The sequence below is a fragment of the Numenius arquata genome, chromosome 23 (assembly GCF_964106895.1).
Source record: "Numenius arquata chromosome 23, bNumArq3.hap1.1, whole genome shotgun sequence".
NCBI classification, from domain to species: Eukaryota; Metazoa; Chordata; class Aves; order Charadriiformes; family Scolopacidae; genus Numenius; species Numenius arquata.
Window position 1 is genome coordinate 8,127,906 of NC_133598.1, and position 25,372 is coordinate 8,153,277.

General features: G+C 40.1%; 1 protein-coding gene across 2 annotated transcripts; it reads right to left on the reverse strand.

The window, feature by feature from the left end:
- Positions 1 to 916: 916 nt before the first annotated feature.
- Positions 917 to 24,253, reverse strand: MPP3 (MAGUK p55 scaffold protein 3). Of its 2 annotated transcripts, none has more exons than XM_074162808.1 (19): positions 24,124 to 24,253; positions 21,607 to 21,717; positions 19,870 to 19,988; positions 19,290 to 19,367; positions 16,579 to 16,659; positions 15,893 to 16,030; positions 14,863 to 14,944; positions 14,113 to 14,198; positions 12,543 to 12,617; positions 11,310 to 11,506; positions 10,218 to 10,282; positions 9,025 to 9,045; positions 8,187 to 8,228; positions 7,586 to 7,750; positions 6,797 to 6,877; positions 5,271 to 5,364; positions 4,351 to 4,459; positions 3,379 to 3,501; positions 917 to 2,465 (listed from the first exon to the last, which is right to left on the reverse strand). In XM_074162808.1, exons 2-19 carry the CDS (start codon positions 21,629 to 21,631, stop codon positions 2,286 to 2,288), a joined length of 1,761 nt encoding a protein of 586 aa, XP_074018909.1. In that variant the 5' UTR covers positions 21,632 to 21,717; positions 24,124 to 24,253; the 3' UTR covers positions 917 to 2,285. The 2 variants fall into 2 exon arrangements, with proteins under 2 accessions (XP_074018909.1, XP_074018908.1); XM_074162807.1 differs by lacking the exon at positions 24,124 to 24,253 and adding an exon at positions 18,814 to 18,815 and having other exon boundaries at positions 16,579 to 16,681; positions 21,607 to 21,631.
- Between the last annotated feature and the right edge of the window lie 1,119 nt (positions 24,254 to 25,372).

Sequence of the window (25,372 nt, forward strand, 5' to 3'; positions counted from 1 at the left end):
GAGAAGCTCACAGGTTTTACTACTTATAGTTGTAGTCTTTTTCCCCACATGAGACACAGCTTATGATGGGTTGTGCTCAATTAGCAATAACTGTAAGGGAAAGCATCTTTTTAACTGCCTCCCCATATTCCCCTTGTTCCTTTTCAGGTTCTCTACAAGTTTTTCTATTCTATCTGAAAGGGCAAAACAAAGTAGTATTTTAGTGCATTCTTAATACCTCCCAAATATCTGGGATACTTCGTTGTAGAAGGTTTTTTGAACTTAAGTACTTCATGTCCCATTCTAGACAAACTAAGATGTCTCTAATACCAGAAAAAAAAAAAAAAGCAGCTAATCTATTGTTTAGAAAAAGGCAATGATGGCTGATCATTAAAATATGTATTAAAAATCTGTAGGTATCGCTACGATATTCTCAGGCAGGAGGTAGAAGTATAAACAGTCCATATTAACAGTTATATGTTCTCCTACAGAAGACTTGACTGAGAGTGCTAGCTTGTAATTGGTGTATAAAGGGAAGAGGCTCTGTAGAAGTAGGGAGGAGAAAACAATTAGGTATCCTTCTATTAATTACAGGTTTTTTTTACAGTGCCTAATTACAAACCCCATAAATTTTAGATGTGAGCAAGGATAAGGGGAGGAGTTTCAGTTTGCTTAAGTACTTAAACAGTTAATGGCAGAGCTGATGGGCCACCTGGGTGTGAAGGAGTCCTTGTACATTTGCTGGCAGCGTATCTGAGCAGGCATCTGACTCTGAAAAGTGCTCGTTCTTGTAGGAGTGGGAACCTCAATGCCTGTAGGCAGGACAGAATGTGAAAGTTGCCAGGGTATGCATGTTTGGAGGAGATGGACACGGGTGACTGTCCTACAAAACTTTTTGGGCTAGAGTTAATGTAGATTCAGTGACACTGGTATGTAAGAAATATGCTTTTAATATGCAATGTTGTTGATTTTGCTAAATGCAGTGGAACAAGAATAACATCACACTGTTAAGATGCAAGGAATGAGACTGGTGCACCAGAAGGTCCTGTTAAAGGGCACAGTACACAGGAAAGATTAGACCTCAGCAGGCAATGGAAAACAGCAACTAGTTTCAGCTAACGTGCACCTGTACAATACTCAAGTTTTTTCAAATAATTATAAAGCAAGGCGCTTCCAGAATCATCTCTCTGCATTTTCTTATTAACACCCATCTAAAAATCCTGGATATTCAAGTCTCCTGAAATACATACAGAGTCCTGTAGCAGTTAAGATTTCTTCTTTGGGACTTGATGTGACCAATTAGATGCTCTGGAAGCGTTTAATCGATTTGGAACAAAGGTAATCATAAATGCTGGAAGGATGACCTGTAACTCATCTATTCGGTACTTCAGCCTCTTCCTTTTAGCACACTTCTGAAGCTAATATGTTGGTGTCAAGGTGGTATCCCATCAGGTGGCATTAGCAAAGATGCCTTGTAGAAAATATGCTTCTTAAAAGTCCTATTTTAAAGATACAGTTCTTTTCATGTGGGCTAAAAAATGTCTCTGGTTTATGAGCTGGGTAGTCCCACAGGTGTGTTCACAGGTTGTTTAACATTTGTCCTGTGTCAGTAGGAAGAGATTGGGAAAGTGGGCATAAGCTATGGATGAGCAGACTCATGTCTGTGCAAGACAACTTGGAAGCATTGGGAAATGCGGGATGGACATAAAAAAAAAAACATTCTCAGCCACTAAAATATACACAACTTACATAACTGGGCTAGTTTTAGTGCCTAATTGGAAAGGATTTGCAACTAATGATTCCCAGTGAAGGGAAACATGTTTTGCTGGCCTGTCAGCCAGTTGAACTTTTGAGTAACTGACATAGTGTACGGATTCCCCAAAGGACATCTCTCCCACCCGAAACCTACCTTGTTCAGATGGCTTAACCCTAGCCACAAAATTTATGACCAAAGGATGAAGAATTCAGCCGGTTGTGTCCAGCACTACTGAAATGCTTTGGAAGTGTGGCACCCTCTGTGAAACTTTACTGTACAAAATGCACTATTTACAGTCTAAAAGTCACTCCGATCTTTTACTGATCTGTTTAGTCTGAGTATTCACTTTTAAATGACAGCTGCTAATCAATATTTCAATTCAGGAAGGCAGGTCAGCTTCTGACTTTGTTTAGTTTTTCTCACAGTCTTTATGTAATACCTTCTAGGTAGACCAGCAGTTTTGAAGTGAATTTGACATATTTCCCTCTTCTAATGCATATATTTACAAGGCATTTTTATACAATCTTTCCGTTAAACAGATCATAACAAGCTATGACCGAACCCAGTTGACTGGCACCCAAAAAGAATCCTTGTTTAGTTTCTCTAACACAGTTTTCAGCTGGTTACATGCACTCTGGAGATCTTCTTTCACCAGTACAGTGTCAATTAAATGGCCATACTGCTCTTCAATGAATGCTGCTGAATTAATAATTTCTTGCTGTTCTTCATCCTGCTGATCAACATGAGAAGATGGTATGAAATTTACAGTATGTCTTTTTAATTGCTAGCATTTTAAAGTATATTAGCACAATAAGTCATTACTTTGAAAGGCGATGAAGCAACAGCTGCTGCCATTAGCAAAGCGGGTGGTAAGATATAACCACTGAGATCAAGGAGTGGTACACTACTGCTGGAATTTGGTAGGCTGTTTCAAAAATACAAAAGATGGTAGGGAGGGGGAAAACATGTTACAGGAGGGACGTAAGATGGTGACACTGCATTTTATGAAGTTAGAGTTGCTGCCTAACCTAACACCTGGAAATCATACTCCTCAAAAGCTGAAAAGGAATGCTAGACCCACTCTCTTCAAGTTCAATAATTTTAAAGGCTTACATGGAAATTTACCAGGTGAACTAAGTTCTGCTACATACAAATTCAAGTTCAGGTTAACCAAAGTAATGATGTGCTCTTGGTATTTCTGTTCACATTAATGCATCACCAGTTTGCAGCTGGTCTAGGTTTGGTCCTTCTAAGACATTCACATGCTGCATTTTGTGTGCCTGATGAACAGCCCAGGTGGGTGGCACTCTGGAGGTATCAGGAATAGGTGGCTACCCACACCGTTTGATGGGGCTGCTCAGCAGCAATATAAAATTATTATTAGCTTATTGGAATTCAGTAGGAGCTTCCCCTGCTGCAGTCTTGAGTGATGTACACAGATCAACACGGAAGACGTGCACTTTGCTTCATGTTACTTATACAGTTGATTTTTAAGGGAGTCAAAAATCTCATTCTAAAGTTTCAGCTGAAAGGCTATATGTGCACAGGGCACCACGCTGACCCTCGCTCCTTCGTACCATAGAAATGATACCCTAAAAACTTCTTTCATGTCTAAAAAGAAGAGATTAAGGTAGAATACTTACAAGGGGGGATGAGATTTCTTCTGACATGGGAGATTTTAGGGTATGTTTTTTCTTTTCTGGAATGAGAGGCTTCACGAAGATAACGTAAGGCTTAAACTCAGGAGTCCTCAAGTGCTTTACTGCCTGTGAACAGATGATTTTTGTTACACCATTTTAAATTTTTTTTATATGTCAATGATCTACTCGAGCTGGGTTCAACAGTTTCACTAGCACACACTGTGGTGTGTAGTCCTATGTACTATACATCGGACCACAGCAACCTTATGCTCTTCAAAAGAAAGGTTAATGTCAGTGTCCTGGCTAGCTTACAAGACTACATGAGCTTCCTGTAGCATGGCACAACTGCATATGTCCCTTGCTATGCATTGCGATACCAGGAACAAGGACATGGCAAAAAATAGTGAGAAAAGTATAAAAAAACTTGACAGGGAAGTTATGGTTTGCTTTGCTTAAGAGGCCAAACACTGGACGTGTTAAATCTGGAATTCATCTAAGGTAGTATTACAAGTCTTTTTGTATCCTAGTTACAAAATCTGAATCAAAATTTCGAGGATAACTCCCAGTACAGCAGGATTATGCAGCTGGTATACTGCCACTGGTTACAATCCTGGTAACGCTTCAGAGGCCATAGGAAGGAACAAGAATGAAAAGCCCATCTGTGCTCTAAATGTTCTTCCAAGGAGGGTGATACACGTTACTTCTAGAGCAAGCAAAAAATCCCACAGAGAGAACTGATAAAGTGTCATCTAGGCTGTATCGGCCAGACGGCTGGGAACTGTAAATGCTGCACTGCTTTCTAAAGAGCCCTATTCCATTTAGCTACAGTCAGGCCACCCATTAGAAACCCAAGTTCTGAGCGCATCGTTGTTCTTTGCAGAGCAAGTATCCACAAACGATGAACAACATCAGTTACTTAGGCTGGCAGCCTAGTAAGAAATGTTTGCTTGCTTTAAAATAAGCTGCAGAACTTACTTCAGGTACCACATCCACCAAACAAACCTTCTTTTTGGCCATCACGGACCGGATTGCCTCAAGACTTGTACCATACAGATTTTCTTTGTATTCTCCATGTTCCACAAATCTAAAAAGTCAATACATTTTTAAATACCATCCACACAGAATATATAACTTGCAACATTTGATAGCTGTTTCCTAAAGCCCCAGTAGTCACTGGGTGGAGGGGGAAGGGCGGAACGACAGGGGGGAGGAAAAAAAAAAAAAACAGGAAAGGGTTTCTTTTTTCTTACTATTTTTTTCCTTCTAGTTGCTTAGTATCAAGTCATCTTCACGTGTCACTAATAGCTAATCACCACTACTGACAAATAGGGGAATAAGCTGCATTAATTCAGTTGACTGATGTTCAAGCCTAATGGAGGATGTTTTTCACAGAAAATAGAACAAAGCTGGCAAGGAAATGGACTCCAATTCTTCCATCTTCTGGGAGACTAGCCAAAAATCTGTACTGTCAGGAAACGCACTCAGTCTTACAGGAAGTCCTTTATATTCACGGATTCAGTCTACAACGCACTTTAAAATGGACTTATGAATAAAACTTGTTACCCATCCTATTAAATGTAGAATAAGTAGGCCCAACTAAATATCTATTACTTTCACTAGATTCAATTCTGACCAGTCATACTACTTCTAATATGCAGGCTTAAGTTCTAACTTATGATCCTCCTACTAGTCCTGTGTTGTGTCTAAATTTCTTCTTACAAAATTTCTGAGTTCACGCTAACAGTCCAGACTGAGCTTTTTACTCGGAAAGCTGAACCCTTCTAGTACAGCTAGTCTAACTGTACACCTGATTTTGGTATTCATATGATGTAAGATTTAACTTGCAATGTTTTTGAAATACAGTCAATTATGCCAGTATTTTAAAATTAACTCACTTGTTTTGCTGTACATCTGTCTCAAATGACTGCTTAGAGACAAAATTGTATTCTACTCCCTCTTTCTCATGACTTTTCTTTGACCTGGTTGTATCTAGAAGAGAATGGAAGCAAGACACAGGAGACAGATCAGCCTTTGCAAACAACTATATTTTCTCTGTTCAAGCCTGCATTTTCTCTATTAAGTTCCAGTCACGTTTTCATGACCTCAAATAAGGTAGTTTACACAGTGGCAAATTCAAATTAACATAAAATATCAATCAAGCATTGTAATTTTGTTTTAAACTCAATCTCAAAAATTGTAAGACCAAAAATGAAGTGGTTTTGCTCCCAAGTGTGCTATAACTAACACAAAAATTAGGAGGGATAATTCTTACACCTGGTAGAAGCAGTAGAGTATATCCTATGGAAACCAGTATCTCTTTAAGTATTTGGAATATTGGACTCTCATTTTCTTTGAAACATAGAAAATAAAAATAGGATATATATAAAGTCCTATTATGTTTCCTCTGAATTTAGAGTAAGAATATCCCCGCCTGTTTTCCTGCGCTAGTGTGAAACTTAGATTGTGAAAGTTACGTGTGTTCCTTACCTTTGATGATGTAATTTCTTTATATATTTGTTATTACTGTAGGAGAAGCTTTGGTGATCGTTCTACAAATCTATGCCTGACCGTAAAAGCGATGTCTGCTATTTTTTGGGTAGATGTTTAAATTAAAGTAAAAATTACCTGTTTGAGTTCTACTGCTAACTAATTGAGTGTCTGCCTGACAGATGTTTATTGATGTCTTAAATAACACATGAACAGTGCCATCAATGTTAATTTTTCGGTTTGCAAAAGTACCTTGTTGGGGAATACAAATACTGATGAATTTTTTTTTCTAATAATTTTTTTTTTAGAAAACAATCCACCAAAAAATTTTCAGTGTAATCCTAGCCACAAACCCATGCAGCAGAATGACTCATTTCTCTATCACTGTGACTGGCTTGTCTGAACAGCCTAGATATACTAATCAACGATTTAAAATCTTGTGAGAATTTTGACTTAGTTTATTGCTGACTACTTTTTTCTTTTTTTTTTTTTAAAAAAAACTTTAGCTAGTATGATATTCTGAAGAAAAAATCCTCTTTTAAACACATATAATGTTTTGGCTAAATCTTACAATACTAGTTTTTCACACTGGTTCTTTTTGCAGTTTGAATTCCTGTATTCAGTTTCTCATTTTTTTTAATGGACACTGAGAAAATGCAACCTGTTCACCTGGGAAAACACAATTCAAAAAAATTAACTGAGTTGGCAGAATTCCAAAGTGCGCACATGCCAAGTTATGTAGTAATCTATTCAGCTATTAAGGGAAAACATAGTATATTACAATGAGAAAAATATTTTTAAGTACTTCAGAAACATGCATATAAGCGATAGTCAAAATACAAATTGCCGCTCATCAATGCAGCTAGCTCTCCAGTATTAGACAGCATTTATGGAATAAAGCAGCGACGCGCAAAAGCCAGTAAATTTTACTCACGTGGAACTGCAACACCATACTCCTGTGGGTTCTCTGACACAACCTTCTGCTTGAGCTCACTTAATTTGGCCCCCAAACAACCTAATAACATAGAACTGACCGACAGATTTCTGTGTGGAATAAATAATATCAATTTCACACAAATAATACGATACAGGAGTGCGCTTGAAGAAACCTGTACACGAGCGATCTCATGACCTGCCATATTCTGCTCTGAAGAACATTATTAGGAACAAACCGAATCCTTGGACAGCTGTCAGACAAACATTTGTCAGGCACTAAATCAGAAAATCTGTAATCTTAGCAGGCAGCTTTACGAGATAACCTTGATTTCTGTGACATCCTGGGAAACTGGCTTAACACAAAGCTGTTAAGCACACTGAATTACAATTGCATGCAAGATTTTGTTAGATAATTCTATCCACCTTTTCATCAATTGTTTTGATAGCATAACTATGCATGTGTTTGAGTGAGAACCAATGGAAAATGAATTAGAAAAATGAGAAATGGTCCTGCATCCTTATTTTTCATAGAATAGTTCAGGTTGGAGAAGGATTCAGTTTTCAGAAGGATTTGGTAAGTTTGGTTGGGTTTTGGGGTTGGTTGTTTTGTTTTGTTTGGTTTTTTTTTTTTTTTTAAATGTTATTTAACAGAAGAGAACTTCTGATCAAAACCAGAAAAACCTTTAAAAAAATACCAGAACCATAAATCCCCAAACCGAACACCTAAAGAAAGCCTCTTGGAATGCAAGTGATAACAGAAAAATTTTGAACCAATTGTGTATCTTACCAATCAAAACTACCAGCCTCTGCTGTTCACCAGGCTGCTGCTGATATTTTGTGACTTCTTCGTATGTTAGGAACTCTGCTGCATCTGCCTGCTCTGCTTGCTTTCCTTCATTCAGATTGTTCTCCTTCTCTTTACGACTTAATCTAAAACTCCTGCGTAAGCCAGCTGTAGAGGAAAACAAAAGATTTATTGAACCATGTTATCACTAAACTTATCCAAATTTTCAAGCTTGTTCAGCTAGAAGTTATTCTGTCTTTGAATAGGAGTTGCTCTCAGAAATTTTTTTAATAACCAAATCAGTGCTCATATGCTAATCTCACAGATGAAAAATTTGCGTATCAGGTAGAAAACCAATAACCTAAGGTATAATACAAAACCCTCTCATATCGCCTTGAGTTGCCAAGTGTTGGCTATGCCAAAGTCCAATTATGCCTATGCACAGAGATGATCTAGTTTATGAATGTATGAGAAATTAATTCCAATGTAAATAAGCTAGTGGTTTTTTTTTTTTTTAAATATGGGGGGATTTTGATTTTTTTTTTTGTTTGCTTGTTTTTTTGCGGGGAGGTGTTAGGAAAGAGGGAAGAGATTTTGTACTCACCTATGTACTGTCCGTTGAAATATCCTTCACAGTCACAGTCCTCTGTAAATTAAGAAGAGGGGGGGAGGGCACAGGGGACAAGAGAGTGAGAGGGGAGGAGGGAAGTATCTTAAACAGTGCCCGCAATACGAGTCTGGCTCATTGGCAAGGGAAGAAGTTTTATATTCTGCATTGTATCCATAGCTAAGATCAGAGCTATCTTCTATTGTTGAAGGTAGGCTCTAGTTTCACACTCGCGCTTTGATAGGGTATACCAGTTACGGCCAGCTAATTACAGAATGTGAATAGTACTTTCACCGAAGTTGATGGAATACCGATACTTGAAATATTATTCTCAAGAAGCATTTGCAATGTGAAAAAAAAAGCACATCATGCAGAATTCAACAGAAGATACCTGATATTTGGAAAGGCATGTGGTACAGCAACATATAAACTGCATGAGACCAACACAGTTGCTCATAATGAAAATAACAGAGAAAGCAGTCCAAATGAACGGTGAAGAAAAATCAATTTGGATTGATAGAGGTGCTCTAAAATGTTAAGCCCCGGTATTTCTTTATTTTTTAAAAAATACCAGATACAAAGACTGCATTTGTCTTGCAACTCTATCAACCTCACTTGGAAACCTAATTGCATGTAAATGCATACCAGAAGACACAAATTGTTCCTTTTGAATCGGGATAAATTTGGAAGTTATCATTACCTAAGTCACCAATCCAAATTAAATTCGTTTAAATAATAACACAGGAAGAAACTCCTGTAGGAACAAGTTATACCTACTATTGCCTTTGCTTGGGGGCTTAGCAAGTATTTTAGAAAATGCATTGGTTGTACCTACCTTTATCAGAAGACTGATCATCTGTAGTTAGCATGAAAGGCAGAGTTGATATGATATTAAAACACTGGCAAATGATTGACTAAAATTAGAGAGAATGGAAAGGAAGGTTCTTCTGGTCTGATTTGCTTTTCTATCTTAAAAAAAATAATGCAGTAATATATCCTTATGAACTGATTAAGGACTTTTTTTGGCTAAAATTTAGTATTATACCCAGTTATCAGCTTAATTGTCTTGAGAACGTCTGACAAAAAGCCTAAGTAGCAATCTTCATTACATGCCTCTTAACACTGAATGTAACGGAAATTAATTTGGGAAAGCTTCATTTAAATCAGTAATGCTATTTTATAATTTGGTTGAGCACCTTCCCTCCTCTTTGTTGCATAAGAATAGCTGTATCTACGTAAGAATACCTGTATCTCTCTTCATGAGATGTGCCATGTAACACAGGTCAGAAGTTCACTTCTATCACTGAAATGGACAATTTCCAGATTCCTAGTCTACATGAGGGTGGCACTCCTAGCACAACGTCAGTCTCAGGGCTGCCCCACACATCAGTAATAGCTGAAGTACTCAAGAGGAACAGGAACATTATATTCTGCGATAATACAGAATGCCTTCTGCCTTCAATCCCTGACTAACAATTTCATCACAAGTAGCAGTTTTTGTGTGAATAATTCACTGACAGAGGCTTCAGAGCTGTAAACAAGAATCACTCTAAAGTCTACTTAACACCAGCTCTGTAACGCTAAGCCTGAAATGCAGATGGTATTGCCAGCTCCAGTGATTTTTATCCTCCTTATAGTTTATTTTCGTACGAGCATAGAGTCATTTCATGCACTTATGGAAGAATTTCAAGAAGTGTGCATTGCGTTACTTTTGCAGCTTTCAAGTTCCAAACCACAGAAAAAAATATGAATGCTAGTAAATTTTAAAGTATCTAAACAATATGTAAGGCCTCACATTCTGGAAAACAGGAAGAGAGGGACAGCCATGTTTTTTGAAAACAATAGGCACAAACAATACTGGATGAAGCTCAAACACAAATCCTCTCACATGGCAGCTTGTATCCATGCAAATCAATCAATGACAGATTACACAAAACATATTCAAACACATCATTATTGAAATAACAGAAATATACCGAGAAGTTGGTATCGACTAAAGAGATCACTGAAGGAACAGAGCAGACTTACATAACGGTTTCTTCACAGTTCTGGGATTCTGCAGAGTGCCTATTGTTCTTCTGTAAGTCAATCGTCTAAATAGAAAGTAATTGTATTTTAGCCATGTAAGCTCAGAATTAGAATTTACAGCATGTTATACATACAGCAGTGAAAATAAAGAATGAAATAGTGCTTTTCCTTGAAAAATATAAGATGTCTCCGATTCAACATTTCAAAAGACTTTTTCTTTAAAACTGTGACGGTCCCAGATTGCTACTGATAAATGACTGAGAGGAGATTCTAAAACATTTTAGGCTTTCATACATCAAAGCACAGAAATCAATAGCACATTACTTTTATCAATGTCATTTTTAAAAATTTCCTATTCTATTCTATTCTATTTTCTATTTCTGCTGAGAATCCAACTTCTATTTGCCATTTTTACAAAGGATGGGCAAAATTCCTGTCTGCCACAAGAGACCCCCACCTTCGTAACGCCAACAATCGGAAGAAGACACGCACAGTAATTTGTATTAAGAATTACACAATGAGAACAGTGGCCTAAATCAGATTCCTTCTTAAATATCAGACTTTTGTACTGTAAATACAAGACTTGAGGGATATTTTTGCTTTAGAAGATACACATATTTTGCTGTTAAACCAAAGAAACTTCAAGCTCTAGAAGGTATCCAGGTGCAAGCTAAATACTCTCTTAGGAGCCAGAAGAAAGATTAGATACATTTTTTTTTTACTACTACTACGTGCATAAATTCAAAATTGTTAGAATAAATCAGCATTTCCTCTTATACTATGGAAGTACAAGTCTGTGAAATACGAAGTCTCCATAAGCCAAGAGGGTCAAGAGACTGATATTCCACATTTCATGTTTGTTTAGCAAGTGCTTCTGTCCTCATGCTACAAAGCATGTCAATGGCAAACCAGTCAAGGAAAGCTAAGACGTTTATTATATAATTGGAGAAGGTGGAGATTTTTAGCACTTTCCTCTAAGCATCCGGTATTCACCCTGGTATGATCCTGCTCTCAATTTCCTGGGGAAAAAAGCAGCATAAAAACTGTGACACTGTATGTATGAAAAAAATTCTGTGATCTTCACTGACAAACCTTTCTTGGAACTGTTTTGAGGGGATCAAGCCTGCTCTGAGGTTGGTATCTCCAACACGCTTTGCTTGCCACCATGTGGGATCATCTTGGCTTACAACTTCTAAGACGTGTCGTCTCTTAAATGGCAGCCCAGCCTCCTGGCAGGGAATGGCTCTGTCTTCTTTGGGATTATAGCAGAAAAGCGCCCTCATAAATACCTTTAAAAGAAAGTAACACATCCTTTCTTGTTGTCCTATTTGGAGTTCCAAGCTACCTTTAAAAGGCTTCCCCAATGCTTATACTGCTAACTGTATACTTCATCTCTCCTTTATGCTTTATGATACTCAAAAGTACTGAAACCTAGCAATCTGCTGCATTTTGACTTATGCAGAAAAATAAACTAACTTTCAAGCATATACCTAGTCATTATGTATTGGCACTGTGGAACATGAGACTCAAAGATCAAAGTCTCACGAAACACAATTCACAGTCTATGTAAGTACAAAATGCAACAAAAAAGGAAAAAAACTAAGGGGAGGGAGAAAACAAAAAAGGATTTCCAGCAAAGTTGCCTGATTAGAAAGACTCTCCTTAAAATATTCCTTTAATGCATCAAAATCTACTATTCCACTTTGGATTTGTATCTTACCACTATTCAACACATCACAGTAGAACTACTTTTTAAAGTGATTTGCGAGGCTTCATGGAAAAATCTGGCAACTGAGAGCATGGAAGCAGAAACAGAAGTTGACAGAGGAATCCTGTAAAGGACCAGCTGACCAGTAAGTCATTGCTGATCAAGAAGGACAAATGAAACTCTTGGAGAGGGATGCTGATGTTGGCAGTGGGCTAATGGGGTCAAATGAATCATAGAATCATAGAATGGCTAGAGTTGGAAAGGACCTTAAAGATCATCTAGTTCCAACCCCCCTGCCATGGGCAGGGACACCTCTCACTAGAGCAGGTTGCTCAAAAAATGATGAATGCAGCTCTGTTTGCAAATAGGTCTGCTTTGAATCAAGCAAGTGTCAATTTGCCCAGAGATAAGGGTGAGAAGATGAAGAGAGAACTAAGTAATTCTACTGAATAAAAGGGCACTGCATTTTACAACAAGAAACTGCTCTACTATCTTTTTAGTTCAATTATGGGTCTAGGGCACTCCTCACTGAAACAGCAGTAATCTTGCATTTACAGATATGCCAGCATTATGTAAATATGAAAACGCATGCTTCAGTGTTTCACTAAGTTGCGTACCTTGCTGTCCTTTATACGATCTTCTTCTTTGATGGCTGGAATTATTTTTAATGTTATTGATCCCTGAGACTGAGCCTGAGAAGGAGAGAAATGTTTTTCACTTTAAAAGCAGGACAAGGACACAATGCAGACTATTCAAGTTCCAGTTTAGGAGCCAGTGTCTGTCGCTTCTTGGAATTTTAATAGGCCAAGCTAAGCCACTGTTTAACTTCATTACAGAGACTATCATGATGTGCCACGAATCCTCCACAACAGCGTCTTCCCCATGGAGACATCCAAAGTAACTGCTTGGCTAGAACATACTAAGACCTGCATTAAAATTCCTTCATTTGCTTTTAGCAACTACATTAATTTCTGGATTACAGTTCACAGGGCATTAAATACTTTAGTGTCTTTTAGCACGACACTAACTTCAGTTTTTGTAGACTAAGTATTTTAAAGTGCTCCTTTGAAAAACATTACTGCATTTTCCCACGTAGTGGCTAACTTGCTTAGGGTGAAATGTAAACATCTACAATGTAAACATCTATTTTCACTCTAAAAATCTTTGCTAGTAAATTAAAAAGCACTTCTCAGTGCTTTGGAAATCTATAAGAGGTTTATCTGATCTCTTTTAGATGCCTTATTTTGGATGAGATTAACTGTGTCCTAGAGAGGCCTGCTATTCTGCACAGATTACAAATGAAACTCAATCGGCTTGGACAAACTTTTGTAGCTCTTCCTCAAAAAATAAACTGTGAAAAGGAAACTATTACATTGCAGGCATTTGAAATGGGACAGATGAATAGCATCCCAGGGTCCCCACAAACAAAACTTTACACGGTATTTCAAATTACTATTTTTGATTCTCCTCCCCCAAGTTAAAAGCAGTCATTCTCCTTATTCAGGATTATTTTGATCTAAATTTAAATTAGGTGACTGAACTGATGCCAGTTAGTTCAGTTTATTAGTGTTGCCATTTTTCTTACTGGGTCCCTAACTCCACTCCACCAGGACAAGAGGGAACCAAGTCACAAGAGAGGAGTCAGAGACAAATAAGCTTAAGAGCTATGACACCTTCTGCAATGCAGCAGGCTGACCACAGATGTGGAGGGTTAGAGCGAGCTACCAAGATTTGTGGGCATTAATGTTAGAGAAGCTTTAAGAAAGAATTTGCTAATGTCGCAAGGAATCTGCTGGTAAAGAACAGACTGACAGCTCCACTGAACTCACAGCTGAGACTTCAGCTTCCCAACATACATATTATGAATAAACCGCATATCTTCTAGGAACACACTTTTAATTTGCAATTTGCTTGCCATAAACAAAGCATGAAAGGGAAGTTCTTGGCAGAGCAATATGTGACTTTATATTTCTATCTTACTTGGTACCGATTCAGTTTGCAGAAGTTTCTGAAGTCGAAAGGAGAAGACTAATCCACTGGAAGAAAAAAACCTCTTAATGCAAAGATAAGCAAGGATTGCATCTTTTAGCTCTATACATATTTTAAACTCACGGTTAAATTTCATCATCTATTGTAAATACTAGATCATTCAACAGAAAAGGTTTTGAAACGAAAATCAGCGCAGACCAAAATCTGACTTATTTCTTCTGGTCGTTTGTGAAGCACAGTAATACCATTGACTTCTCTTAGTTCATCTCCAACATGGACAAGACCTGAAAAGATGGTAAGCAAATTAAGTCTACAGACTGGGAAGCACCACTCCTCTGATGTCCGACCTAAGTCAATAACATGTACCTCCTCTCCTCCCTCTCCCATCTTAATGGATTTCCTACTAGAGCCAAGTGCCTCTGTTGGCAACGTGCTCTGAAGTCTCCTGCCCTTTTTCTATTTTTTCATACAGCACAGTCTCACGGGAGACCAGCGCGGAGATAGAGAACGTGTGGCAAGATACTCTGGAAAATCACTGCTCTATATTTGGATAATCACTAAGAATGCAAAACTGGAATAGTTTCATGAGGATGATCAAATCTTGTAGCGTCAGAAGACACGCTGCTGACTGTAAAGGCAGCAATGACATGGCCAGCAACTGACACATCAACACTACGCAGTCCCAGAAGGAATGTTAGACTTGACCTCTAACAGTTGCCTATTAAGATTTTAATAAGCTGTTATCTTGTTTTTAAACAAAATAACCTATACGTATATTAAACACCAGTGTCCAAAGGATATTTTGGAATTAAGATTTAAACCATCAGATTTAGCTAAAGATTATCACTCTAGGTATGTATATACGGTACATGTGTGCATGCATAATTTTGGAAATTTTAAAACAGTTCACAAATGCAGTTTTAAATCCCCTTTTCTTCAGAAACTTACCACTGCGATCAGCTGCACCACCTCTCATGATCCTTGCTACAATCACAGCTCCTGTATGCTCATCTCTTCTGATGGTGGCTCCCTGAAATAAAAAATACACGCCCCAAGAAACCATCATAAGAAATTAGCTTTTAATACAGCAAGAGGTGAAATAACATGTAAGCTAACAGGTCCTTTAAACCGGAATTAATTTGTTCTATAAATTTCGTCTTCCTCCTTGACAATTTTCACCATTATTCAACTTTTGCCTGGGCCCGTATCATGTGATTGTGGGAAGGTGCACACCTTCCTTTCTGCTGACTCTGCTGAGTGCTTAAACTACCTACATTATTGTGATCAAAGTCACTCAACTGTGCAAAAGATAATTTCTTACAACAAGCTTTCTCTATGTGTTATTTGAATCTTTATACAGTATAGCTAGGACTGACATATAAAAGCAGGGACAGCCAAGTACTTAGATTTTCTTTTTTTTAGTTCTCCTACTTCTGCTGGCAATATAAAGCTTTAATCAGGAATTAACTCACTGCTCTCTTCTAGTACCTACTGTCATACACAAAAAGCACTGTAGCAGATTTCTTCCCTGATGCAATTGTTTTTTCTTATGAAATCAATTCTTCCATTTCCATTTGTATAAAATTAGTACCTTGTCAATATAATGTTTACATACAGCTATCAAACATACTGTTACCACACATCACTGACTTTGAAGGTATTAATTACTCAAATGTTAGCTACAATATGAAAAGAATTAATACGTATAATAAGCATAATTGTTTCGACATATACAGTTTCCTCACAGATCACACACTCTGTGTTAACTGGCGTTATAAACCCAGGCCTATAAAGTCTGTCACATAAAATTGTGAAGGTGTACTTATCAAAGTTTTCTTTTTATGGTATTTTACTAGCTTCAGAACACTCCTAGTTTTTGTAGGCTATTTGACGACATCTTCAACTATCTGCTCCACACTCAAGTAATGTTTTTGCACTACAGAGTTTTATGATTAGAGATGGGTTATCTTATATGTACCAAGGGTTCTTTATTTTTCACTAGCCGAACAATTTTCACTGATTCCTCATCAAAATCATCATCAAAGTTGTCGGGTAGAGGTGGAAGGACTGGGTCAAAGTTCTTCTGTGCTACAGTGTCATGTACTACAAGCATTGCCTGCATAAAGGAAATAAGAAACAGTAACGTAATGGGGTAGTATTACAGTTTCCAGTTCTCGTGTTTCCAACATTACGGCAAACCTCCATCTCTCTTCCTAACCTCACCGTGAATGCCCCGCAAAAAAGATTTAGCAATTATCTTACCCAGCATGTAAACTATATGTATGTGTGTGTGTATATATATATGTTGATATTTTAAAGTAAATCCAGGCAATAACAAAGCTCAGCCTAAATAAACGTACAGAATGGAGGTGGACTATGGAAAGCAAAAACTTGAGAAATGGCATCCTTTTCTTCTCCCTCAGAAAATATTAAGGAGGGGAGGGAACACAACACAGGGCATTATGCCTGAAAGGCCTACGCTGTGTCTTCTCAACCCCTTTTGTATCCTAACACATGTGCAGGAAATCACATTGGAATAGAACTACAGTTTGTAGGAGGTTTTTCCTTTCTCTTAGGGACTCTCCAGTGTAACTTTTCTATTACAAAACATTCTATTGGAATTCTGCAAAGGAATTTCATTAAGGTCTCTGGTGCGTTCTTTACCCTGAGATGTGGTGTTGACAACAGCTGAAGTAGCTCTTTTTCTTCATTATTCACTGGTGCGGTCTGCAATTCTTCTATTACCTTTAAAATAAAAATTAACACCCTCAAAATAAAAGGAATCCACCAAACAAGGTCATATATTTGCAAGTGAGTGTTTCTGGTGAGTGTTTGCTAACTTCTGTCATTCTTCAAAGGGGCATATGCAGGTCAAAACCAAACTCAATCAATAGTGCATAAATCCTAAAAGAAATGAAAGCTTCTTCCTCTATTTTACTTTTATTAGTTAGTGCAGGAAGACATCATCAGAAATCAGAATCCTAGCCCCTAAAAATACATTTTAAGAGTGATTCTACCAATGTAATTTTAGGAACTAGTTCTGAAATTTTAAATTCTATATGGAATCCGTAAGTGATATGTCAAACAACACCTCTCTGTAACCAAGTAGCAGAAATTTCCCTTGTTCTCCTGCAAACCCTGGATATCAAAATATCCCCTGGAGTCTCAGGACTTCCAAACAAAAGATCAGAGAAATAATGGAAGCACTTTTGCACTAGACTGGTTGGGTGGGAGGAGAGAGAAGGCGGGAAGGGAGGTGGAAGTGAGAAAGGGTTTAGGCAAGAGAGATTTCCTTTCCCTGTAAAGGGTTCTAGATAGGGAAGTTATATAGCCCTGCATAAAATTTCTCTTGCTGTTTAGAAGATAGTATTTTCATATGACTTGACAGGCAGTAGGCTATTTGTGGGAAAGGGGACAGGGGGTGTGCTCCAGGTTAAGATGGGGCAGAGGGGTCTCCTGGCTTCGCAAAGGGAGGAGTTCTGTCTCCCAAACCTTCCACAGCCATTTGCTACACTTGGAAGAAAACAGGTGCAAGCCACTTGTAAAGAGCTGTCAAAGGCAATATAAATTTCACTTTTTCAGGCACATGGCAAGCTACAAACAAATCTAAGATACAGCTTTGGCTCTGTGAACAGACTGGGGGATGAATTGATTGAGAGCAGCCCTGCAAAGGACTTGGGCATGCTGGTGGATGAAAAATCAGATACACCACGGCAATGTATGCTTGCAGCCCAGAAAACCGATCATATTCTGGGCTGCATGAAGAGCAGCATGGCCAGCAGGTCGAGGAAGGCGATTCTCCCTCCCTACTCCATTCTCGTGAGACCACCCAATGGGAACACTGCATCCAGTGCCAGGGTCCTCAGTACAAGAGAGACACGGACCTGTTAGAGCATGTCCAGAGGAGGACCACAAAAATGATCTGTCCTGGTTTGGGGTGGAACAGAGACAACTTTCTGCTCAGTGGTTTTGCTTCTTGGCTAAGCCTCTTCTAACTGTCTGAAGCTGACGGCATGTTGTGTGGAAAACTGTTTGTTCTGGGAGCGATGGGACCTATGTTTATGGTTAACGCTGGGGAGTAGTGTGCAGAGAGGCTCTTGCTTATCCTTGCTGCTGTGGCAATCGGGGCCACCTGAGTTCCTTGTTTGCTGCCAGGAGGGGTCCCACCTGTGGGGAGGAGGGGACAGGTGACCCCAAACTGACCAATAGGCTATTCCATCCCATCTGCCACGCTTAGGATAAAAGCTGAGGGATCAAAGGGTCAGTTTCTTTCTTCAATGGCTGATGCCTGAGGAGGGCTCTGTCTGTTTGTCTGCCTTTGATTGTGATCCGTGCATTCCTGACTCCAGATCCAGAATCCACTTCCCATTTGTCACCGAGTCCAGCCTGGGGCTTCCCCAGGGCCTGCTGGTGACATCTCCTGGGAACTTGGTACGGTTTTGTATATATTGTATCTATTTCTATATTTTCTTTTTATTTTATTATAATATTTCATTAAAGTAGTTTAGTTCTTTCTAAACTCATAAATCTCATGATCTCTCTCCTCAGAGTGAGAAGTGGGGAGAGCATTTGTCATCCTCATTGGCCAACCTGGCCCAAACCACGACATGATCCGAGGGCTGGACACCTCTGCTGTGGGGACAGACTGAGAGAGATCGGGCTGTTCAGCCAGGAGAAGAGTAGGCTCCTCAGAGGCCTTGTTGCTGTCTTTCAATATATAAATGGAGCTTAAAAGAAAGATGGAGAAAAGCTCTTTATGAAGGCCTGTAGTGACAGGACAAGGGGCAGCAATTTTAATCAGAGAGGGCAGATTTAGATTGGACATAAGGAAGAATTTTTTTACTCTGAGGGTGGTGAGATGCTGGAACAGGTTGCCCAGAGAAGTTGTGGATACCTCACCACTGGAAATGTTCAAGGCCGGGTTGGACAGGGCTTTGAGCAACCTGGTCTAGTGAAAGGCAGGGCGTTTAGACTAGATGATCTTTCAAGGTTCCTTCCAATCCAAACCATTCTCTGCAAATACCAATGCTGTGTGGGTTGTAATGGATTTAAGTCCTTAAGACCGAATGCTTAGCTGGGATAGTCTATTGCCAAGAAAGGACTGAATGCTTTTTGCAGCCTCTCCCTTATGAAGGCCATTAATAGCATCCTTCTGTTCTACCTGCCTGTGTGTGTCTTCACTGGACATTTAATGACATGGTATCTTTGAGCTCTCATTTCCTTGATCAATCATGAGTGAAACTAGCCAACAGATTCCAAAGACAATTGGGGAAGATGAGAAATATGTACACATATAGCACAACTGCAAAGCTTTGATTTGTTAGAAAAGCAGACTTAAATAATAGGAAAATAAGGAGACAAGAATTTTTACTCACATCTTCAACTAATCCTGCTGCACTATGTAAAACAGGAGTTGGACTCTGCCTTTCATAATGACGGAGTTTTTCATGAATCTGAAAAAGATTACTGAGGTATATTACTACAGAGATATAAAACAAACACAAAACTTTGTCAATATATTTACGCTGCAATATTTTTATATTTAAGGAATTTTTCTGAGGTGTCAGAAAAATAACCTGTCTTGGGGTTACTTTTGCTTTTTTTTAGAAGTATTTTTGTTTTCTTTTTGCTTATGCTAGTTTCACAGATAGCCAGAAAAGCTGTTAAGACTTCAGCAGCATAAAGTAAAAAATGAAGCCATCTCACACCGCTGTTTAGGTACGGGGCACTGTATCTGCATTTTGGCAATCAATGCAGAAATGTTTTTTCTGAACAAAATATGTTAATTGTCAATGAATGTTCTTAATACTTGTGCTTAAATAAATACTTGTTTTGGTCAGTATAGAATTCTACCAAAAAAAAAAAAAGCTTTGGCAAAGTAAACAGTTGATGTTTACTTTTTACAGAGAATAAGTAACCTGTAAGGAAAATACATGTTCATAAATGAACTTTTACCTTCATCAAGTAGCTGAGACTCTTCTCGCTGAAGACGTCCCTAAGGAATCCCATTTCCTCTTTGTGATTTGAGTCAGGTCTTAGCTGAGATGTCAAAAGGGCCAAAGTTTCATGCAATCCTAAATTTAAATTCAAGACAGAACAAAAGCTTTGTAGATGGCATGTCTCACAGGATCTCCTATTGCAGACTTAACATCAACTACATTTAATTGACTACCATCTTCGTGATCGTTAAGATTGCAGAGACTTGTGCTTATCTTCCACTCATTTTGCAATGCTCCCTTCATAAGTGGCAAACACAGTGTAAGATGTAAGATATATCATATTAAGGGGGTAACTGGAGTTGTTCAGCCTGGAGTAAAGGAGGCTGAGGGGAGTTACTGCTCTCTAGAAGTCCCTGAAAGGAGGTTGTAGCAAGGGGGGGGGCATGTGTTGGTCTTTTCTCCCAAGTAAAGGGCAATAGGACAAGAAGAAACAGCTTCAAGTTGTACCAGGGGAGATTTAGACTGGATATTAGGAAAAAATTCTTCACCAAAAGGCTGAGGCATTGGAACAGGCTGCCCAGGGAAGTGACCGAGTCACCGTCCCTGGAGGTATTTAAAAGATGTGTAGGTGTGGTGTTTAAGGACATGGTTTAGTGGTGGTTTGGGCAGTGGTGGGTTAACGGTTGGACCCAATGACCTTCAAGATCTTTTCCAACCTAAACGATTTAGATTCTATGATTCCAAGACAAAAGCTACCAAATCAATATATATTTTTAAAGACATTACTTTTGAAGTTTCTCCCTTCACGTTAACTACCCTTTGTTTCCAGAATAGTTAGCCTTCTAACAAACCTTGAGTTATTAAAATGCCACAGCAGACTTGCAAAATGACTGAACTATCTCCTTTGTTGCAGAGCTACCAGCCCTATTTCCGGAGCAATTTTGCTTACAAGTGTTATCCTGACCTTCCTAGCTCTGAGGTACCCATCAGAAGTCAGGTCTGACCACAGGAGGAAAGGACTGGTGTAAATTTTCACTGTGATAGAAGCAAAGCTGTGGCAAGTTTTCTAAAAAGTGCTTAAATCATCAATATCCCAATTTAGCAGTACAAAGGGCCAGGCAAATGTTAGGTTTCTTCCTGGTGGATCACACACACAAAAAAAAAAAAAAGGAAGAAAAAAAAAAAAAAAAAAGAGGGTGTGTGTGTCAAAATCTGCTCCTTTGGCTATTCGCTCCATGCATTTTAGAGTGCATTGGATCCAGGAGGCTCAAACTCACTTCTGCTTTAAAACTCAGTATCATTAGCATGTATGACTTCACTCTGGGTAGCATACTGGAGAAGCTGGTTAGCAAGCCTTGAAGGGAATCACTGTTTTTTTAAGTCAAAAGGAAGAATATTAACAAACCTTACCAACGCTTTTGCAGAAAATATTAGGAAGTGGCACAGCAGAGATCTAAGGGCTGATCTTTAATAAGCATGTGTAGAAGCCGGTGTTATACTGAGAAGTCCAAGTTTGTTCATAAAAGCCTGTCTACCAGCATATATTCAGGGGCCCTAGGCGTTTCCTGAAATCTAACTTAATTTCAACCTTTTATACTCCACCTTCCTTGTTGTCTTTTAGGTAATTGCTAAGAAATCTAGTTGAACTGTCTTAATTCTGTTTTATTTAACTCCATTTGAATTCTTTTCCTGTATGAAACACATACACTAAGATTTCAGTCACTGGTCTGTCCAAAGCATGCAGATTAGTTACCTGAGTCTTCCGAAAGGACTGGCATGGCTTTGTTCTTAATCTTTGAGACAAATGTTGAACTTAAATCAACACGATAGTTTCTTCTTGCTGGACTGCGATTCAGAGGCAGTCCTGAAATGAGCAAAGATAATACCTAAGCTCAAGCATGCGAGAAAAATGGTCATCATGTAAAAATAGTAAATTCCTAGTACATGTGTCTCTCAAGTGTTGTTTAACCTGACTCAGGCAGAGTCCTGCAGTTATTCTGCTACACAACTAACAACATGAAAAATATTGTTATATAATAACCATATGGTATCTTGGATAAAGCTGATGCTGATGAGAGCAGATGCTTCCTATTCTATTCTCAAGACAGACAGTTTTAGAAGGCCTAAGTAACCTGTCTAAAGATACAGAAAAGAAAAAAAACATGCTGCAAAATGGATGTCTAAAAGCACCAATAAGCACCATTTGCCCAGAACTAGAACTAAGGATGCTACAGCAAAAAAAAAGGCTACTTCCATTGCTCAAAAATTCCATTATGTGCTTCTACCGCTGATTTTTCTTGTCACCGAGAGCAAATTACTCCAGAACAATTTCAGTTCAAACTGAAAAACTGAATCTATGCTTATAATCGCCAGTCTGAGATGAAACTCTTTGTGTGTTCCAGAGCATTTAAAATCTCGTTCACATTCACAAAATTCATCAGAGTAATGCTTGCAGAAAACTAAGCAGCCATAACAGCATACAAGAAGGGTTAGAAGGAAATGTGGGATATTCCACCTCTTTGCTAAATGCAATAAAGGATGTTCCTTGTGCTTCTATTTGTAGGTAAGACTGATACTTTGATAGCATGACACAAGTTTGATGGTTTTCTAGTTCAACTTTATTTTGATTAGCTGCCTGAAAATGCATCACAAGTTAGGATATACCAATTTAGCATTTTCTAGATTCCTGAGTTTCTCTACAATGTACTGAAATATTAAGCTCAACAGTCACCTGTGGTTTGACACCCTTTATCTTCTACTGCTATGCTTAAGTAGCCCACCTGGGTATCAGAACATAACTCTCTTAAGAGTTTGTTTTCTCAGTTCTCTGAGCAAGTGAACTGAGAGTGTTGAAATTTCACTCTAATCCATGGATTGTACTCAAGTGTATTACATACATTACATACACAATTAACTTTCAAAAGCATTTTTATTACCCATTGCCTTGCAGAAATAAACATTTCACATCCACACTTCATGTCAAAAGAAATGTATTGGCAACTGATTCAACTGCTCTGGTTCCTTGACTATTGCCTTTCATTTGACACGTATTTAAATCTTCTCTAATTATCAAGAAAAGGAACTTTAATTATGTGTTCTGTCTTTGTAAGAATGCGTACTTGCCACAGTCAAACTTATTTAGCACCAAAATCCAAGAAAACCTGAGTTATTTCCCAGACTTTTAGCAAAAAAATCAAAATGAAGACCACCCCAGAGGCATTTCCCATGTTCTGTAAAAATCCTGTTAGCCAGGACTTACTGCAATGAACAGTCAGAATAATGAAAAGCATTCCCTATCCAATGATCTGTCACCAGCGTGCTCCATGTCAATACTCAGGGCTACCTTCAAGGTATTAAATTCAGTCCCAGCATGTGATATTTTGCAAGAGGTGCTCAACACCACGAATCTGTCCTTTCATCATTGTAGTATGAATAGGCTCAAATACAATTTCATTCTTAAAAATATCTACCCTAAACCATAATTCATTTTTCACCCATATCCTTGCCCAGCTGTTCCTGAGACAGAGGGTTTGAGCCACCTTCCCTGACTAAGAAAAGGCCTGTTAGTATTTGGAAAGGGCTAAATATACTGAACTAATGCTGTAGCTGGGATCAAAGGGGATTAAACAGAAGCATAATATGCTTTGGCATATCCCCATTACCTTAGAAAATAAACCTAGCGTCTTTCACAGCCTAATACAACATAAAGCTTCTGTAATCCACATAAATCGGTCAAAGCAGTAGATTTCACTTTAGAAAGCAGTGGCATTTTAACGTCTTTCCAGGAGAAGATCACCCCAGTGATTAGGTATAAAAATGCATCTGCATTTCATACGACCGTGCTCGGGCACCGATGACTGCCGACGGCAACCTGCGGCCGACCCTCCTCACGGCCCAGCCTCGGGCCAACGGGTTACGCCCCGGGCTGGACTTCCTGCACGCCGGCAGCGGGACGTCCTCTTCCAGACCTGCTTCCCCAGCTACGCGGCAACAAGCGCCTCTCCAGCCCCATGTTCGCCGCCTGGAGGACTCCCCAGGGCTTCCGCCAGGCCCGGCCCCAAGGCACCGGCCAGAGCCCGCCAGACAAACAGCATCGGACCCGCAGGCTTCCCTCGTGCCGGGGCCCGCGCCTCGAAGGCAGCGTCAGAACTCAGCCCGGCCTGCCACGCCCCGCCCCACCCGGCTGCAAAATGGCGTCGCCCTGGCCGCCTCTGCAGGTACAGAGCCGCGACACGCTTCGGGAGCAGTGCTGCCGCCGGGCGACCGTTACCTGAGGGTGCGGGCCCAGCCCCGGGCCTCTGCGGTGCTATCTGCCCGCCCTGCAGGCAGCAAAGCAGCTCCCCGGCGCTCGCGTCCGTGTAGCCCGCTGCGCGCCTCGCTCATGCGCCCTCACAGCCGTCCTACGCGCCGCCTCCCTCCCCCCCTCCTCCCCTCCCCCCCTCCCCCTCTCCCCCGACCCGCTCGGGGCCGAGCGGGCGACAGCGCCGGGACCGGGGCGGGTTGGAACCCGCCTGGCTCGTTGTGCGCCGCTGGCGATTCGCCGCGTAACCGCAGCGGAGAGTCGGAGCGGCAGCGCGGCGCCGAGCCTGGCGACTGCGAGCTCCGGCGCGGTGTATTGGCCCCGAGGTGGCGGCGCCGGGTGCGACTTTCCCGTGAGGGAGCACGGGCGGCAGCCGGGGCGTCCTACGGCCAGGGCCGTTGCCGCGGCCTGGGCCTGCTCTGTACCGCCCGGGCTCCAGAGCCCCGTGTCTGAGGTCAGGGAGCGAGTGTCGATGGTGGCGAATGCACCCATCTGGTCGCCGGGCTGCTGCCAGCTGTGTGATGGCTTTGGGAGACTTGAAGGAAGACACTGCAGGGGCTTTCTGGATTTTTTTGTAGGGGAGTTTATCCCTTGAGGCATTGGAGCAGGCACAAAAATACTTGGGGGCAAATCGTGCTGGTGGATGTTTGCTGGACAGCCCTCAAGGGAGCAGGAGCTCGCAGGCTGATCGCACAGGACAGCTGGCTGGGCGTGCATGAGGAGGGATCCAGGCCATAAAAATCTGGCATATGCTGTAACTAGCCAAGTTTGAACTGGCTGCAGAATGGGAGCGTAACTGTTACTGGGGTACTACATACAGACTAATGAGCCCTGCTGAGAGCCAATGAGCTGCAGCATCTGTACGGTGCTGAAACACTGAGGTGAGCTGTGTATTCTTTGCATCTTACTGCGCTGTGCAGTACAGCTTGGTATCGTCCACATAACCTGCAAGGAAGTAGGAGTCTGGAATTACCAAATCTGGATATTTGTGTTCTGTACAGCTAGGTAATCAAATTTCTCTTCAGTGTGTGTTAGATAGCAAACCTCCCTCCAAAAGACACAATATATGCTTTTAAAAATTAGTTTAGAGTTAGAAGGTAGACTCTGCTGCTACTGTCTCCCCTTCAGAGTATTAAGAAACTGTCTCTGACCAGCAGGCCTGGAGACACGTGATTATTGTTGGATCGTTAAATGAAAGGGTTTTGTCAACATCTTGGAT